At 31.6% G+C, this 19,248-nt stretch overlaps 2 protein-coding genes across 2 annotated transcripts in view; one reads left to right on the top strand and one right to left on the bottom strand.

Moving 5' to 3' along the window:
* Nucleotides 1–1,791, bottom strand: part of LOC104736221 (probable RNA 3'-terminal phosphate cyclase-like protein) — a 6,495-nt gene extending 4,704 nt beyond the window's left edge. The window contains exons 1-6 of the mRNA XM_010456171.1: nt 1,511–1,791; nt 1,233–1,382; nt 764–942; nt 497–672; nt 196–409; nt 20–95 (exon numbers count right to left, since the gene is read on the bottom strand). Coding sequence (XP_010454473.1) covers nt 20–95; nt 196–409; nt 497–672; nt 764–942; nt 1,233–1,382; nt 1,511–1,709 — 994 coding nt within the window. The 5' untranslated portion in view covers nt 1,710–1,791. The remainder of the gene's footprint in view (nt 1–19; nt 96–195; nt 410–496; nt 673–763; nt 943–1,232; nt 1,383–1,510) is intronic.
* On the top strand, nt 6,331–8,662 carry LOC104738087. Its single transcript, XM_010458323.2, has 3 exons — nt 6,331–7,504; nt 7,578–7,992; nt 8,080–8,662. Exons 1-3 carry the CDS (start codon nt 6,473–6,475, stop codon nt 8,637–8,639), a joined length of 2,007 nt encoding a protein of 668 aa, XP_010456625.1. The 5' UTR covers nt 6,331–6,472; the 3' UTR covers nt 8,640–8,662.

The raw sequence follows: 19,248 nt of genomic DNA, 5'->3' as shown, positions 1-19,248 counted from the left end.
TTCCTCAACGTCTCCACACCATAAGGAGATAACGTTCCCACTCGAACCTTTGACAAGTCTGGTTCGCATGACGCACACAGTATAAACAGCAATCCCTGTAGAAATCCAGAGAATTAACAACACGCAGTTAAAAGTCATTACTTTGAAAGCGATCCATTTGGGTATCTACGGTAATGCTTAGAATTTAAAACGTACCTGGTGGGTTGAATCGACAACTCCACCTTTCTCAATCTCATGAAGAAGCCATGAAGCTATTTCAGCGCCTGTGTCTTCTGCTGGCAATCTCTCTTTCTTCTCTACATCAATCTCTCCAGTTTCGTCTGTTCTTAGACAAGACACAGTTGTATCTGCAGACATGTAACACCCCGTAGTTGTTTCTGCTACCAATGATATCCCATATCCAGGAGATCTGCAATAACGTATTTATCAAAACGTTTCAGCTTTTATCAATCAAGTAGCTCTCGTTTTTTTTGTTTTCAAGTTAAAATCTTCTTACTTTCCAGCCTGAGAGCCAGCTCTGTGATCTAGGATAATGTGAACATCAGGCAGGAGATTGTTAAAGATTCCACGAGCTGCAAATCTCATGGAATGTTCAAAGTCAGTAGTCACTCTTGTAGAGAAAGTGCTACCACGTATCCTCTTCACCATTCCTTCTTCTACCCAATGAACCGCCTGAAGCAAGCACCGATATAACAGATCAGAAATCTATATGAAGTGGGCAGTAAGGAAAAGAATAAAAAAAAGGAAATTAATAAGTACATACAGTTAGAGTCTTAACAGTTGGAACTGTTAAGAGAACTTCTCCACCCCCATCTGGAGCTACTCCACGGGATTCGATTTTAAGGTCTAAACCCTCTTCAGGGATTCCGAAACGCTTTAAGATTTGCAACGTAGTGGAACGGAATGTGTCAACGCTCGGGTCTCTTGGATCATTTGTAATTCCTGCAAAAGTTAAATATTTGCTCCCTCAGAGCATATAACAAAATCCCACATGCTTGCTTTTAAAGCTGTAACCTTTCCCTTTTTCAACTATAATGTAATGAAGCTGGATGAATGACTCAAGCCTACATCCCGAGCTTCATTTGATCAAAACCAAGTACAGTGATCGATATATATAGCACGTAAGACAATTCATATTACTAATGACTCAAAAGCTTCTATCTTCATCAAGCTCACAGCGGAGAACAAAATTTAACAAGAAGTCAGGTACAGTAAGAAAACTACTTGGTTACCTCTGAGCCTAATGGAAAGGGGCTTCTTGCCAAATAATGCTAACACAACCAATGGCTCCAGATAATAGCCAATGGATCGACTCAGGGCACAGTTATGAACCAAGTTCTTCCCTCCCATTATAATTCCAGGCTTGTACTTTAATTGAGTACCTGCCAAATTGATATTGCAATAGAACCAATCAAATTAAAAAAAAAAAGAAAAAACAAAACAAATTGCTACAAATCTGTACTCCAATCATATCAGCTTGAGCTCAAAAGAAAAGGTGAAACACACTTACCGGTCTCGTTAACCTCAACGACGGCGTCTTCGGTGACAGTTTCGATGAGGCGGAGAAGAGAAATCTCGTGGGGACGGAGACCAGGAATCATATCGTCGGAACGAATATCATCGATTGTGATACGTGTTGATGAGAGTGTTGAAAGAAGCAGCCTTTGCCTGAAGCATTGGCTTCCCTTCACCTTCTTTGCCTTGCCCATTTTTTTTTCCCTTTGCCTCCGGCGCTCTCTCTCTCTCGAATCTATCCTTTTCAGACGATTTCTTAAACCCTAAATCCTAACCACGATGACCTTCTTTTTCACCAAGGCTTATTTTTATTTTTTAAAGTTGGGCCTTACTGATTCAGGCCTTAGGCCCATGAATGTTTTTTTCCCCTCTTTTTTTGTTCGTACATTCATCAGGTTCAGTTTCTAATATTACTCGTGATATCTTCCAAACAACATATCAAATCTTTCGTCTAATTATGGTACACAAACCATTTAGGAGTCTCATCTATAAAGATATTAGCCTTCGACTAGTGCATATAGAGGGGACTTCCGTTTAGAAAGCAAGATTACTTCCACTTTTTCATCGAAATTGTGTTCAATTTCTTATATTTGTTTCAATGGTTGTACTTGATTGATTTTATGTATCATGTAAACGTTTATGGTATAATATAATTCATTTGCCATAAAATAAAATAAAAACAATCACTCTCACTCTATATGTATAGAAATTTTACAACTATAACAAATGTTTTCATTTCAACCAAGAAAATAGTTGAAAATTTACAGCTCACCAATAAAACTTCAAACATTAAATTATGAAAATATTTTAAATACCATTAAATCAAGGTATACCACTACAAAAATTTTGGTCGAACAATAAAAATTAATGTTTAAGGATTTATAATTGTAAAAGTTAGTTTTTTAAATATTTTGAATTTTAAATTTAGTTTTTAGGATTTATGATTTAGTTTTTAAGGTTTAAAGTTTGGTTTTAGTTTGTGGTATTTCTAAAGAAAATACTTTTAGTGGTATTTTTTGAGAAACCAAAGTAGTAATAGTATTTCCGGAAGAAATAAACTAATTTAAATGGCATTGATGAGAATTTCCTTAAATTACTAACCCAAAATCAAATACTTAAAAGTTCTTATACTTAGAAGAAAAAAAAAAACTTAAAGATTTTAGTGATTGCCCACCAAATTTTCCCTGTAGATTTTATGCTATCTCCAAAAAGATGTCACCAATAAAATGACGACAGCCACAATCAAACTTTAGTGCAATCTATAAGGATTTATGATTTGAACAGAATTATAGTGTTGGGCCATCCCATTTGTTAAATGTTCTTACAAACATATACATCTCTCTCATTTTACGCACATACATGTGTGTTTCAAAATGCTTTAATTTAGCTATTACATTCATCATTTAACAATCATCTAACTAGCCCTTATTATTTGTAAAGTTAATTACAATATACCAATTTAACAATAGTATTGTAGCTGTTCCAAAAAAAATCCACTACCGGTAAGCAAGATTCTGTTTTGCAAATCAAAAGATTTGGCACAAAAAAAAACAAGAAAACATGGGTGTGACTGATTACCAAACACCAAATATACCAATAACATTACCTTTTTTTTTTCTTTTAGGAAGAAAAAAGAAACAAAAGCGATGTCTCGTCAAACAAAAGAGCAAAATACATTAATTACAACCTCTTAAATTGCGAATAGACCCTTATAATTCGATTGTACGGACAATTAGATGTAACGCATCGTTTTGTCCGTACCACTCACTCTCCAACCCCAGTCTTCTTGCTTTCCACTTTCATTTTGCATCTTGGTCCTTTATTTTACCATTTCATCTAACATATATGCACCACTTCAATTAGCTCAATATTACAACCTCAAATTTACTATCAATCTTGAGGTTTTGAAGTAACTAAAGCTATTTCAAACGAGAATAATACAATGACAATTGGGTAGACGTGAAACACTAGAGCATCCATTGAATATGATTGTTAAATAAAACAATATTTCCGAGTAAACATATTTAAAAAGCTGACATGGAAATTGTAACATGATTTAAATTGTTCTACTTGCGGGTGCGTGTTTGTAAGGTGTGTATTTGATCCTTGCTATTTTTATTCTCAAAATTAAATTTTGAATTAGAAAATAAGTTGTAACCACATACAAAATTTATTTATAACAATGAAAGCTGCTTTTTTCATCTTTTGTTGTATGCCTAGTCTCATGAATCGGTGCCTTCTGAATCCTTATTTATTTGTTGTCGGCCACCTTTATTTCTTATCCTCTTTGGTTTTGTTACGGAACATCTTGAATCCTTGAATACATCGTAGTTTAGTTACAACTTACAAGCTTGATTTCTATCAATCAGTACTTAACGTTCTAAACTAGTTTTCACATAAAATGTAAGTTGCATTCAAAATCTCAAAGGACAATAATATGCAAAGAAAAGAGCACCACAATTTAAAGAGGTTTATTTTAGAAGTCCATAGTTTTGCATAATTAGATCACTGATATTAAAATCTTTACCAAAATTTTATGTTACCCGTTTGGATTTCTCGTTCGGTGACATTCAATATTTGAATTAGGGGGTGTTTGAAGTTTGAACTTCCCAAGACAGAGGATAATGCAAAGTATATATACTATCTTCCATGATTGTTATTGGGAATACTGTTGAGGAATGTGTAATGATGTATAGAATTGTTCATCCAATTTTGTCCATATATACTCGTGAACTTCTTCCAGAAAATGTCGGTGGTATACTTGTGTTTACTAATTGAAAAACATAAATATATATAAGAGTAACTTTTTCACTTTGCAAATACTAAGAGGATTTTATAATCGATTAAATATCCAAGAAAATTATACATTATACATAAATTTGTAAATCAGTTGGAATACACGATACGAACCATGTATATATATCTTCTTCTTGTTCTTCTTTTTAAAAGGATTATATCCCTATTATAAATCTCACAACTCATGCATGAGCTAATTAAATCGTGCAAGATTGTTAAGTGGATTCTCAAGAATTGAGTAAGTGGTGTGTACCATCCAATCCAATCCATAACACATTAACACGTGACATACAAATATGGCAAATAACTTGGGATCTACGAGACTCACGTGGGAATATATCATACATGTTTACCGTACGAATTTGCATGAGATCATATATCCTTTGTTTTAATTGGATGGTCGAGAGAAACAGTAAAGTGATATGATATCATATCTCTCTCTTTTATTATAATTAAATTTTCTCTCAAAGAGATAATAAAGAATATTATGAAACGATAAAAATTCCTTCAGGTTGTACACCATTTAGCATATATTTGTGGCTACGTACGTTGCGTTCGGTCCTTTCACGGTTTCACCCCACTTCCGATAATTCCTCCAATAGGATTGGTATGGTGGCCCCAAAGCGCTCAGACCATAGGGCTCCTTCGACCTTACCTAGAATTTTTTGTTTTTTTTTTCTCTTAACCTAAATGGTTTCTTAATTAAAGACAATGCATATATCTTCTATGTTTTTATAACTTTACAACTATGTATGTGTATTACCAAAATGCAAGTGTGATTAATAAATTAAAAATTTATTCTACACTAACCTAGACGTATCTGGTCATTTCATTACGTGGCATCCTCCCATTTGTTGAATTTGCTACGCTGAAATAGACAACACGAAATGGAAAAATTCCATCCAAAAGAAGAAAAATTCTCTCCAATCTTCTTCGTTGCTTTTTATTTCCACCTTTGTATTAATAATAAGTAGTTAAATAAAAGGAAAAAATGTTTTAAAACTTTTAAAATTTTGTTTCCCCTCTTTCTCTTCCTTTATTTTTCTGCCACCGGATTTGGCATCCACTCCCACTTCTAAAAAAAAATACTTAAAATTTGATGTCACAAATAAATAAGATATGTGAAACTATTTTTGATATTTTTCTAATAAAAACTCAAAAATAAATTTTGTGATTTTGAATTTTACATACTAATTAATATTTAGTTTTAAAAGAGCATGGTTAATTAGTATTTAGAAATATATCAGTGTCTCGAATCACATATTCGATGTTGGAAGTGGCTAATACTGGATTAATTTAACTTCAGAAAGACTTAATTTTGATAGTATTTCAACAACACAAAAGTTTGAAACTATTTTGTTGGATGGAATAGAGAAAAATGAATATGAAGATAATGATTTTTTTTTAATAAAAATTATTTGATGTATACTTGTTGTAAAAAAAATTAAATAGTTACGTCTTATTTTTAGTTGAATGATCTTGTAAAGTTTATTATTTTTAATATGATGTGATATTTCGTATTTTATTATATGCTTTTAACATGAATCCGTTTTCTAAAAAATTTATGTCGCTTTTTCGTTTTAAAATTGGCTATGAATTATTGAGCCAAATAAATAAAAAAGAAGGATGAAAATGTTTAGTGCAAGTAGTGGGGACTGCGGTATAGCTTTATTCTGGAAAGAGGTCTTCGACCACTGTTGACTATCACCATCGAAAAGGTCATGGACTCACGGTGGGAAAGACGTCCTATTTACCCTCAAAACTACTATATCGTACCGAATGTCCCTGGAACTTTGACCTTCTAATAGAATCCCTTCCATCTTATATCCTCTTTCTATTTCCCCCCGAATTAATACTTCTATGTCTATTTCCCCAATTAAATTAACCTTCTCAGCTATTTCCCCATCGACGTCGATTAACACGGTTTATTGTTTTAGTTAACCGACAGACAATTCTTATTAACCAAAATAACCAAATTAAACCATTATTAACCAATTGACAACCCGATTACAACCCGATTACAACCCGATTAGATCACTTAACCTAAAAAACCCAAAAATCCCCAAATCGTTTTTTCCCTTTCCATCGACGAACCCTAGATCCCTAAATTGATTCTTCTTTCTTCGAATCGTTTTGTTATCTCTTGCTCTTGGCTCTTGGGATGGCGTTAGTCCCCGTTGTTAATCCACCTATTGGAGTGGAGTTCGACGAGGAAGGCGAGGATCGAGATGAATTTCACATCGATAAGCTTGCGACAGATTTTACAGAAACGGAGGAATCGATTCGTCATAACGTGTATCCAGAGAGTGACGACGAGTCTGAGGGTAATGGTCGTGGTGGTGCCGCGCGTGGGGGGACACCGATCGTTCGTGGCGATGGTATAATGTATAAAGGGCAGAGATTCTACAATGGAATCGCGTTTAAGGAGTGTGTGACTGACTATGCACTGGCAACAGGTTGTAATCTGAAGCAATACAGGTACGATAGAGATAGAATCGGGTTTAGGTGTGTTGGTGCTAAGGGAAAATGTCAATGGAAAGTTTATGCTGCGTCTCTTCATAATGAGTCGATGTGGAGGATTACGAAGTACACGAACACCCATGTTTGTGTGCCTAATGGAGAATGTGAGATGTTTAAGGTCCCAGTCATAGCTAGGTTATTTCTTGATAAGATTAGAGAAGAACCAGATTATTACATGCCTTTAAAGATGGAACAGACCATAATGGAGAAGTGGAAGATATCAGCTACGAGAGGTCAATGTCAAGCTGCTAGGAGAAAGGCATTGGCATGGATAGCGAGTGAATATGACACTCAATTTGAACGTCTTCGAGACTATGGAGCTGAGATATTGGAAGCAAATCAAGGGTCTGTGGTAGAGATTGATACGGTGAAGAATGACGCTGGTCATGATGTGTTTAAGCGATTCTATGTATGCTTTGATGTTCTTAGGAAAACATGGAAAAAAACCTGCAGGCCACTAATTGGGGTTGATGGTTGCTTCTTGAAGGAAAAGATTAAGGGTCAGTTGTTGGTGGCTTTAGGAAGAGATGCAGACAATGCTATCTATCCAATAGCATGGAGTGTTGTTCAGGTTGAGAACACAGATAATTGGAGCTGGTTTGTGAATAGGCTGAAGATAGACTTGGAGTTAGGTGATGGAGATGGTTACATTATGGTTTCTGATCGCCAAAAGGTTTTTTTTTTTTGTTATGTTTTATGCTTTGTGTGATTTGGATCAGTTTCTAATGAATTTAACTTTGTTTCAGGGATTGATTAAGGCTGTTGAGTTAGAATTACCAAAGATTGAGCATCGTAAATGTGTTAGGCACATTTATGGTAACCTAAAGAAGACTCATCCAGACAAGAAGCAATTGAAGAAACTGCTTTGGGATCTAGCTTGGAGCTACAACACTAGAGATTACGAAGAGAGATTGGAGAGGATTCACGCATATGATAGCAAGGTCTATGAAGATGTCATGAAGACTAAACCAAAGACATGGTGTAGGGCATTCCACAAGATTGGCAGCTATTGTGAGGATGTTGAAAACAACTCAGTGGAGTCTTTCAACAATACAATCAACAAGGCGAGAGAGAAACCATTTGTGGCTATGTTGGAGACTGTTAGAAGGCTTGCCATGGTTCGAATTGCTAAACGGTCTGCTATTTCTTATTCACATGAAGGTTAGTAAGACTACACTCTTATTCTTATTCATTTATATGTTTTATTCTAATTCATTTATATGTACTCTATATGGTCGGATGTGGCAGGATTATGCACTCCTTATGTGACCCGTTTCCTTGCTGATGAGCATAAGGCAGCTTCTACATGCTTTGTATCTCCCAGCACAAATGGAGCGTATGAAGTTTACTTGGGATACGATAAACACCGAGTTTGTTTAAATGCCAGAACTTGTACCTGCATGAAGTTTCAGATTTGTGGAATCCCATGCGAACATGCTTACGGACTGATGATCAAGAAGACATTGGTAGCTGAAGACTATGTGTGTGAATGGTTCAGAACTGCTAAGTGGAGACAGAACTACACAGACGGGCTTGTTCCACAAAGAGGTCCACGCTTTTGGCCTTCCACTGGGGGTGAGAATGTGTATCCACCTCCAAAGCCGGACGATGAGAAGATCGACAAGAAGAGGAAGAAAGGTGTTAATGAGTCACCTACCAAGAAGCAACCAAAGCAAAAGAAAAGAATCATGCATTGTGGGATTTGTGGTGCAGCTGATCATAACTGTAGGTACCACCAGAAGAAGAAGAATAAGAAGAATACAACACAAGTGGAATCTTCTCAAGGTTGTCTCACTCAAGAGAAATAATGTGGGATGGAGGATTAGCATAAGTAGGACTGTTTTTTTTTTGGTTTTATGACCTGTTTCAGAACATATCTTGTTTTGCCTTAGTATGGTCAAGTCCAATCTTTTGAACCTTATTATTAACTATGTAAGGATGTACTCTTCCCTTTTGAACATGAATGTATTTTGAAACAAGATAACATCATCTCTTAAAAACATTTTGTCTCATACAAAACAAACATAGAAAACAACATACAATGTCATCATATTAGCTTAACTAGACCAAATATGATCATACAACCTAATACTAAAACAATTATCATCCTATTCATCCTAAATTTAAATTCAGCTTTTACATCTTCAATCCTCTCAAATATCTCTTTCTCAAGCTCCATTTGCATCTTCTTCTCAACTTTCATTGTCTCTGATATGAACTCTTTCATTGCCTCCACCTCATCCAACAAAGCCTCATCGACCCACTTGAAAACGTGATTGTCATTCATAAGCTACACCATGGACAATTCATTTGGTTATCGTTTAGAACCTTATCAATATTCATAAGCCAAATAATAAGTTCTACTTCGTATTACCTTATTTCCAGTTGCATACACACAACGAAAGTATCGTCGATTTGGGTTATGGTCGGATTTTGACATTTTGGCCACAATTGCTTCTCCACACCAGCATCTCTTAGGTACACCAACAACTCTACCTCTTTCGCGGACATTTGTCGACCTACTCGAAGACCCAGAAATATTACTCATGATTTTGAGAGAAAGAGACAGAAATTTGGATCTTTTCAATTTAGATTTTTAGGGTTCTTAGTGGAGTAAGAATTTGGGGGTTTTCGTTTTAAAAGAAAGAAGAAGAAATAATCGGGTCGGGTTCTAAATGTTACCCGGTTATAAATTGCTTCCAGACCGGTTTAAGATGGGTTTCTATCGGGTTTACTAACAAAACCGTGTAAACCCAGACGGATGGGGAAATAGACATAGAAGTATTAATTCGGGGAGAAATAGAAAGAGGATATAAGATGGAAGGGGTTCTATTAGGAGGTCAAAGTTCCAGGGACATTCGGTACGATATGGTAGTTTTGAGGGGTAAATAGAACGTCTTTCCCTCACGGTGCCCATAAGTTCAATGAAACACGTATAGTGTAAATCATAATTAAAAAAAATAATGTGCCGTTTGTTATACAATATCTTCGCAAATTATTATTTAGTTTCTCATTCATTTTTTCTAACAAAAATCAATGTATTCACAAATAATTTAACCTATATAATCTACGAGTCCATCCAATTTTTAAATAAAATATCGATATATTGTCATAATTAAAGAATATGCTAAATTTAATAGTATATAATTGACATACGGTTGTTAAAGTTTTATAGTTTTGATTTTTTAAGCTTTAAACATGATATTATGACAATAGGTAGTCCAATATATATATATATATATATATACTAGAAGTAGACTCGCGCGATGCGCGAGATAATTTTATAATAATTTTAATATATATTAGATTTATTAAAATATTTAAAATTTAATATTTTATGTTTTCGATAAATTATTTTATGTTTATTATTTATTTTGTTTTTAAATAAGTATTCTCAGTCACGTAAAATAAATGACTATTGATTAGTTAAGCATTAAACTGAATTTTTTTGTTAATATGAAAGATTACTTTAAAATATTTAGTCTGTATCCCATACAATATATAGCTCTTCATGTTTTGATACACAATCAAGACATACAAACATTTTTTACGTTGGAAAAAGAACATTGATTACGTATAAAATAAAATGCGGATGAGCATGGACATTATGTGTTAGTTTATCCGTTTTTAACATAATGTATAAAACATCAATATCTTCTAAAACCAGACACCTCCAAGAAGGACGAGACAGTCACTTGAATTTCTGGAATAACCTCTTCTTTAGCCGAAACTCATGGTCTTCCTTTATTCTGAGTGTAATTAATTTTTTAATTAGATAACTAAAGGTAGCATAAATAATAATGATATTTATATATTACCAACATGCTTCACACATGCTTAAAAGTTTTATTATTATAATTTGAATCTTTTAGCAATAAAATATTTTAATCTTAATGAATTATACAAATGACTTCAAATGCATTTGTGTTCTAGAAGTAGAATTCTTTCTGTTTCTTGATTAATTGCATTTGGAAAAGAAAGTTCTCTGTTAGATATTTCTATATTTTTATCACGTACTTTATATCTATTAAACATACTAAATCTAAATGCAAACTGAATTTAGTTTAGAATTGAATAAAAAAATGTTATTAACATATATTGATATATTATTATATCAAATAAAAATTGTTTTTTGTGTTATACTTTTCTGTTTAAATATATATATATATATATATATATGTTGTATTATACTCAAAATGACCAACGAAAAAGAGTAAAAACATACCATCGTATTATCGAGTTACTTTTTTTAGTGTTAACTGCATAACCTAACAGAACATAAAATAATTGTTCACCAGATAATATGTTTTTTTCTTCTTCTATGTTTTTATTTTTAAAATCATGTGATGGATGGAAGAAGAGATAACTCAAATCTTCCTACTTTTCCAAGACATTGTTTTTTCTCTCTTTTCCTCCGTCTCTCTCTAGAATGCAATTGGGATTAGCTTAGGGTGATCTTTGGATCTTTCGATTTGATAAACACGTGGTAGAGGTGAGTCTTGTTAAATGCTATTAATTAAACTTCCACACATGTCAAGTCCCATTGTCTTGCTCTACTTGCGGGTAAGCACTATCATCACATCATCAACAATCGATCATGGCTAGGAAAAATAATGGAACATATGAGAAGAGAAAATAAGTGCAGTATAACTCAAACAATAGTGTTGTGAAAAGAAATTAGATTCTAATTATATGTTAAGAAAATAATTAAGAATAAATTGTGTAAGAAAAAAAGCTAAATTTGGAAGAATCACATGGCTTTGGAAACCCATATCATGAGACATATATCACCTAGACGTCCAAATCTCCCTCGATCCTAAACCCTAAACCATCACAAAACCTTTCTCTCATCAAAAGTCATAACCTATAAATAAAATAAAAGACTATGGAAATGGTTATCGGAAAGAAAGTGAATAAATACATACAAACATAGTTGTAACGTTAAGGAACACATTTAATTAAAGTAATAGTATTCAAAACAGTTAGTATATGTTTAAACTTATTTTCATGGGTAATACATACAAACACACTTGTATAAAATATAGAATGGGTAATAATAAGTAGCAGAAATATTGTGACTAAGATATAAAATCTATTAGGGTTTATGAATTATGGTCTAAAACTAAAATTTTTATATTAAAAATTTATCAAATGGATCAAAAGAAAAACAAATTACAATATTGATATACAAAATAGGCATTCAAAACAATATTTACAAGTGAGAATGTCTTATGTGCCTAAGACCTCTAACTCTTTCTAATGAATAACCACATTGCACATGTTAACTTCTGTAAATGCTCCAAAATTTCGACTCAACTTATTTATTTCAAAACCTACAAGTGTCACATAAAGGGAAAAATTAAATATTACAAAATTTAGAAAATTATGTGAGAGGTAGAATATGATGTTTGATGAAGACTTTGTCTAGCTATTTATAGATAAATTTGTAGTAGTATAAGAGGTTTTTTAGTTTTTTTTTGGGTTAAACATCATGGAGGTTATGGTTACATTTCAAAGAATAAATATATCATAGGTTTTGTTTGTGCTTGTTTTTTTTTTTGTAAAACACAAAATGTATTGCAATTAATACATTGAAGTGTATTTATATGATGAAAGATTTGTTTTTAAATATTTTTCAAACATCATGGGAGTTACATTTTAAAGAATTAATATGCAATCAATTGTGTTAATGATTACTATTAAAAAAATATATCAGATTGTTTTATATCTTGAAACTATTTTAGATAAATTGATTTGATCTTTTGGCACAAAAACTGTTAAACAAATATTATAATTTTTTTGTCAACAATAATTATTATAACATTATAATATTTTTATAGCTTGAAATTAGTAAAGAATTTAATAACCATCACATTATATTTTTCCAAAATTATGATATTAATAGTTAAATCTTTAATTATCGGAAATTTATTTTGTCCAAAATTATAATATTAATATTTAATTATTTCTTATTTGCAAAATTATAATGTTATGGTAATTATATAAAATATTGATAAATGATAATTTTGCAAAATTATAATGTTATGTTAATTATAGAAAATATTGATATATGATATCTATGTATAAACTAAAAGGACATTGCATAAATGTCAATATATATTTTAGTACAAAACTATCATTTAAATTTAGTGAATATGAAAACTAATGTATATATTTTTGAAAAAAAAATAAATTAAAAGAATTTAATAATTGAGAAATGAGGACAGATGTCGAAAATATATGCTGCCAAATATTGTCGTGTTATGCAAAGTTAGGAGTAAAACCTTCTTATATTATATAAGATATTATACAAAATACATTAGAGGTGATAAAGGCATGGATCTTCCCATTCATTTAAAAAAGTTGTAGATTATATTTTATGATTATCTTAGATAAAATCAGTGAAAAAGAACTACTTACTTACAAAGATAATTTTAGATATTAGATATTATGATTATCTTAGATATTATATGAGACGCGCGCGAAATAAATAAACATGTACTAAAAAAAAATTAATATATGGGATGGTGTCTTTCGTGGATTCTCGAGTGTTTGGGTCACTGTGGAGGTGTTTTTGTTTTCCAAAAAACCATTAGACGCTGAAATCATTACAATTAAGGTTAACAAGCAAACAAATAAGGTAGTGTGAGGTTGTTTTTAGTTTTAAGGGTTTATTGTTTTAGAATACTTAAGTTTTTAATGTCCGGAAAATAAATCCTATTTAAAAGATATTTCGATCCTCTTTATGATGTACAGTATCTAATGAAATATATATACAGTATACATTATCAAATTTATCGACTCATGTGGGGAGTTAATCATTCACTCCTCAATCTTCTACATAAAATACATGTGGGTTACATAAAATTTAGACTAATTAGCCTTAACTAAAATGCATGCAACGATGAATTATATTGGCATTTCATAAACCCACTCGGTAGTTATGCAAATATTTGACGTTCACGGGATCTATCTCGCTGCTTCGTTCTCGTTCGAAAGTTATGCAAATGTAGTTAAATCGCAGTGTTAAAAAATTTTAATAACCAAAATATAAATTAGCACCCAAATTAAAATTCATTAAGGAGAAAGTACCAACTAATAATATCTATGACATTTGAAAATAAAGTATTACAATATATTAATAGTAATAGTATATTATGATAAAAATCTACAATGGAACTATATATGCTCTTTTTTACTAGATATTTATATTAAATGTACATTTTATCATTTGAATTTTTTTTTTAACAATTAAAAATGTAATAGCCGCGGCCACCAGAATATTATTAAGGTCTCTATATTCCTCTCTTTAAAAAATTGTTTTAAAATTTACGGAAAGTTGGAACTTCACGTACGTTTCATTGGCCTCCACTTGTTCTGGAATTTTATCCTAGCCTATGGCCTAACCTCCTTATTTGTTTATAGTTTCATACGCCACAGCCACACTTGTAGATTCACGCACCCGGCCTTGTCGAAAAAGATAAAATACAAAATCATGAACCCCTGATTAATTACTATATTTGGTTCGATAGAATTTCGTTACAAAATTTTCTTCTGATTAGATTTCAGTTAGAGTATTTAATTCTGAACTAGTGCTGAAGTCGGTGGATATCTATAGAATTTTATAGGACAAGAGAATCCCAAGTAAATAAATATTTTCAAGAATACTGTTGACTAGAATAATTAAAGAGAATCGATAAATAATTAGAGTATATCATTAACAGATGAATTGTTATTTAAAATGATAATGAATTTGCCATTCTTAAAGCTAAGTGTTTTCATTTTAAATGTCCTAAAACAAGAGTCAACTAGCTACGAATCGAACCATGCATTGTATTGGTTGGAAACAAGTAAACCGCATTATAAACAGTACTACAGAAACGACGTTTGCATAAATGGGCGGCACTAAAATAATGCGTATCGTTTTAAAATAGTTTCTATCATATTATTTTTGGGTTAGAACTCCTATTTTTGAAAAGCTGTACGTATCCAGCCATGCATAACGAGGAAAGTGTGCCCATCGTCATTCCCATTTTCACATCTGCCATACACCTTTTTATATATTAAATTATGTTTATGTTCGATGTTATATTTACGTAGGTCTAAATATAATATTAAATCCAAAAATTGTTAGAAATAGTTGAGTTTTCGTCGTCTTTACGATATGGTTGCCGGTTAAGTGGCTTTTCTAAAATTTTGTTTACATAGATTTGTTGTCGTTGTTTTATGACATTGATTTTCATATGCATATGTAATATCTAATTCGCTATACTAAATTCTAGGGAGTCAACTTCATATTTCACATACAGTTAAAATGATTATTACAAAATTTTATTTATTAAAATCAGCCAAATATCAATTTAAACGATTATTTACACCACATTTCGCAACACAAAATTTTGATTTGGTAATTTCGTTTTGTTGTGATATGGAATATTTTAATAATTACTATTTTTTTGTTGTTGCTAGTTTGGTATAGTTAAGCTAAGTATAGTATTTCCTACACTGCGTACGAACGCGTTAAATTGCATCATGGAAAAAAAGTTAGGCCCGAAGTACCATAAACTTAGATTTTTATTTTTAGTTTTTGATGAACATGGTGAAAAAAAAAAGTTTTGATGAAAATAAACTAATTGAAATTGAATGGTGTTCCTTTGGTTTATAGGTAGAGACAAAACGCATCCATGTCTAGCTTTATGCCTTTCCCTTCTATTCATGTGTGGCGACGCGCTCTCTATCTCTCTCTCTCTCTACGCCCTAAAAGCTCTCTTGATCATGCAACTTTCTATATATATTACTACTAAATTCTATAGTCACCTCTTTTTGGTTTCGACGTTCATATTATAAATACCAAGAAAGGGATCAACATCGAGACCTTTTTGTTTAATTACTATTAATTGTTTATATTCTGATGAACGACGCTACGTATATGAGCATCTTCTGCACATCCGTAGAGAGAGAAAAAGAGAGACAAAAGGACCCAACATGCAAACAACAAGACACGAGCTTTCGGTTGCTTTCCACTTTCGTGATTCTTCTCTTGGGTAAGCTTACTTTTTAATTACTATTTTAATCTTGCCTATTTCTCTAATCAGCTACTATTAATTACAATAAACTCAAAAACCACTTTTGTTACTATTTCACCTCAATATAGTTTTTGTTTTCAATCATAATTGTATCTCGACGACTGAAAACAAAACATTGTATCTCGACTGTGGGTTTTAAAATTTTTAAATGCATTCATATTGTAGTTTAGTTTGTTTACAGTTAGTTTTTATTACGAATATGGTCGTAGGTGTTATATATGTTCGTGTGTCCATATGTGCATTAACATAACTTATAACGGAAAACGAACTTATATAATACCCTAATTATACCATCGAATGGGCATATGTTATGTTCCCATTTTCTTTCGGTTCTTTAACTAGTTAATTTTATTTTTGGAACGCACGAACATGTTTATGTGCAAACTTACATGGTATCCTTAATTCCTTATGTGCATTAACTAGTTAATTTTAACATGTTTCTTAGCAACAATTAATATAAAAGGAATCAATTATCTTAATTAAACCATTTCTAACAGCATTTTGGTGATTTCTGTGCTATATTGTCTGAGAATAAATTCCATAAACATTTAAATCGGTTTCTAAACCATATGTTACATCATATGATGCTACGTATATCTATAGGGATGGAACTTCTATATTGTATATATGGGGTGAAAGTATATTCCACGTATATATATAACAAAATAATAGAAACAATACATATAGATAAATAGGAATCTAAATCTATCGAATAAACCCCTTATGCTATATATTATCTATATGTTTTAGGTATTTTCATCTATGTCATTTTATAACTTATTAGTATTTTATTGTTCTTCAAATTGATTTCATGCATAAATTTTTCGAATTTTACACACACTTGCGTAGCCTAGACCTTTTCATCACACACATTTACATATAGAGCTATACTATTAAAATAGAAAGTTTTAAAATAAGAAAGATTTCCTAAAGTTGTGGCTGTAACTGGAGCTAATATCGGATCATAAACCATGATATAATATCTCTAAAAAATTTAAGCAAACAAATTACATAAAATTTTGAAACTGAACTAAAATTGGAAATTAACCAAATGAGGTTATATCAGCGTTTTATGTAGGTTAGTACATTTTTCTAAATGATGAATTGACCGTGAAATAAATGGTGTAGTTGTGAACTCTAATTAAATAATGATCCATAGCCTTAGAGAATTCAATAGTTATTGATGATGTCATGATGAGTTTAGTGTTATATATGGATAAACCTTTAATTTTTGGTAAATTAATTGGTCCGTCCAATTGAATTTGGTCCTTTAAAAGGAGAAAAGTGATTCCTTTGCTTCCACCTTAAGCGATGTTTTGCCCACAATGAGTGTCTCTCGCTATCTTCCTTTAACCTAATTGGAAATGTTTGTGCTTTGTGGATGTCGTTGCCTTTGTGTTTTCTCCTTTCGGTAATTTTTGTTTCCAAATATATATTACTAATTAAAGTATTAAAGAATTATTTCATAATACTTAAAATCATTTGTGAAGCATTTACAAAGTTTTAAAGGTTTACGGAGGTTAGAAAAAACATAACGTGAATAGTTTGGAATATTTGAATTTTTTTTCTCTCTCTCTTTGAATTTCTTACAACTTTTATGATACCATTTTTCAAAATTATGAATAAATGATAATTGATGATATAGTTGAATGAAAACATGGTATTATAACGAATATATAATTCAGTTGATAAATAAAAGCATACTTGTTTTGAGTTTTTAGCTTACTTTTGGGTCCATTACATTTGATTTTGAAAGAATTTGGTAGTGGCTAATATCCAGAATACCATAAAATAAAGAGAAACTTTTTCGATTTGAATGTCCACTCCCACGAATTTGTGATTTCATTTTGAGCATGAGAGTAGGTAGAGAATGTCGAAACATAAGTCATGAGACTCACCGACTCATGATCAAAATATTATCCACGATGAGCAGAAAAAATGGCTTAAAACAAAGGCAGGTGTTTAATTGGTTTGAACTTTGAATGATTGAGATCTTTAAATACATTTTTGATTCACTTAATGAAGAAGAAAAACAAAATATTTATATGTAAGAAACAAAAAAAAAAGTGCATAATGGTATGGGTGATTATGAATTCATTACAAATGGGGATTAGACGTTGCGGGCCAATATTCTGGAGATATGATGCGATCATACCATTCAAAAAGAAACGAAAAAAAACTTGTACATATACACTGATGAAACCAATTTATTTAGAACAATACATGTAAGTACGTAGGGTACGCATTTGATATCTTTGGATACTTTTAGAACATTTTATCGTTTTCCGGATAGGACCAACAATGATCTCATCATCATCATCATTTTTATCAACATCATATATACGGATATGCATATATATCTATACGCACGTAAACATGCAACCACGTACACTTGAGAACAAAAGTTTATTCAGTCTTCGTGTCCCCATGCACACGTCTCTATCTCTCGGACCGTATCCTACTCCTACCACACCACCAACTTGTGATTTTCCCAAATAAATCACAGAGTAAATACGTACGGTTAATATAATTAAACAGCCATATATTTTAGACCAAAAGCACCTAGTAAACTTTATGATATTTAACTACGATGCTCGTGTAGTTCTACATTTCTTCAAATAAACTTTACAAAGTGTTCAAACTACGATTATATGTTTTGAAGGTTACACCTTTTATCACTTATATCAATTAATTACTTTCAAAATTTTATATGTTTTCTTTTTGTGGTTTGGTCACAAATAGTTTATTAGAATCGCTCTCCGGCCGCATCTTACTTACGCGCTAAACCGTTGATTGTAAACTAACATTGGTTAGGGTAACTGTTATTTTTTCAAAAAATGTAACCAATGTAATCATTTTTGTAGTAGTGCCATTATCCAAATTTGGCAACATGGTTTTTTAAAATATATTACTTTCATAAATAAACAAGTAGTAAAGTAGAAAATATCAATTGGTGGATCCATTTTTATCGATAATATGCATTGTGCCAATATAGCTATTTTAAATCTTCTATATTTTAAAATAAAGAAGGTAAAAATTGAAGACGTCGACGTTATAGACTACAAATCATCTTACGTAATTATTATTTAATTTGTAGGTTTAGACAAATATTCTTTGATGACAACTATTATGAGATGCTTTAAGCATAAAGCTTCAAAGTAACGGCGTTGTTTTTGCTGAATAGTAGTCAGTAGTATAAAAATAAACCTACCACCAAGTGGTAGAAAGGTAACTAACTTATAAAAAAACGAACATCCTAATAATGGCATCCAGCTTTCTTTGCATATTTTTGGAACATTCTCATCGTTTTAGCTCAAAAGAAAGATGAAAA

Source organism: Camelina sativa, chromosome 13 (genome assembly GCF_000633955.1).
Source record: "Camelina sativa cultivar DH55 chromosome 13, Cs, whole genome shotgun sequence".
NCBI classification, from domain to species: Eukaryota; Viridiplantae; Streptophyta; class Magnoliopsida; order Brassicales; family Brassicaceae; genus Camelina; species Camelina sativa.
The sequence above is the reverse complement of the archived record's forward strand: the minus strand, read 5'-3'. Positions and strand labels throughout refer to the sequence as shown.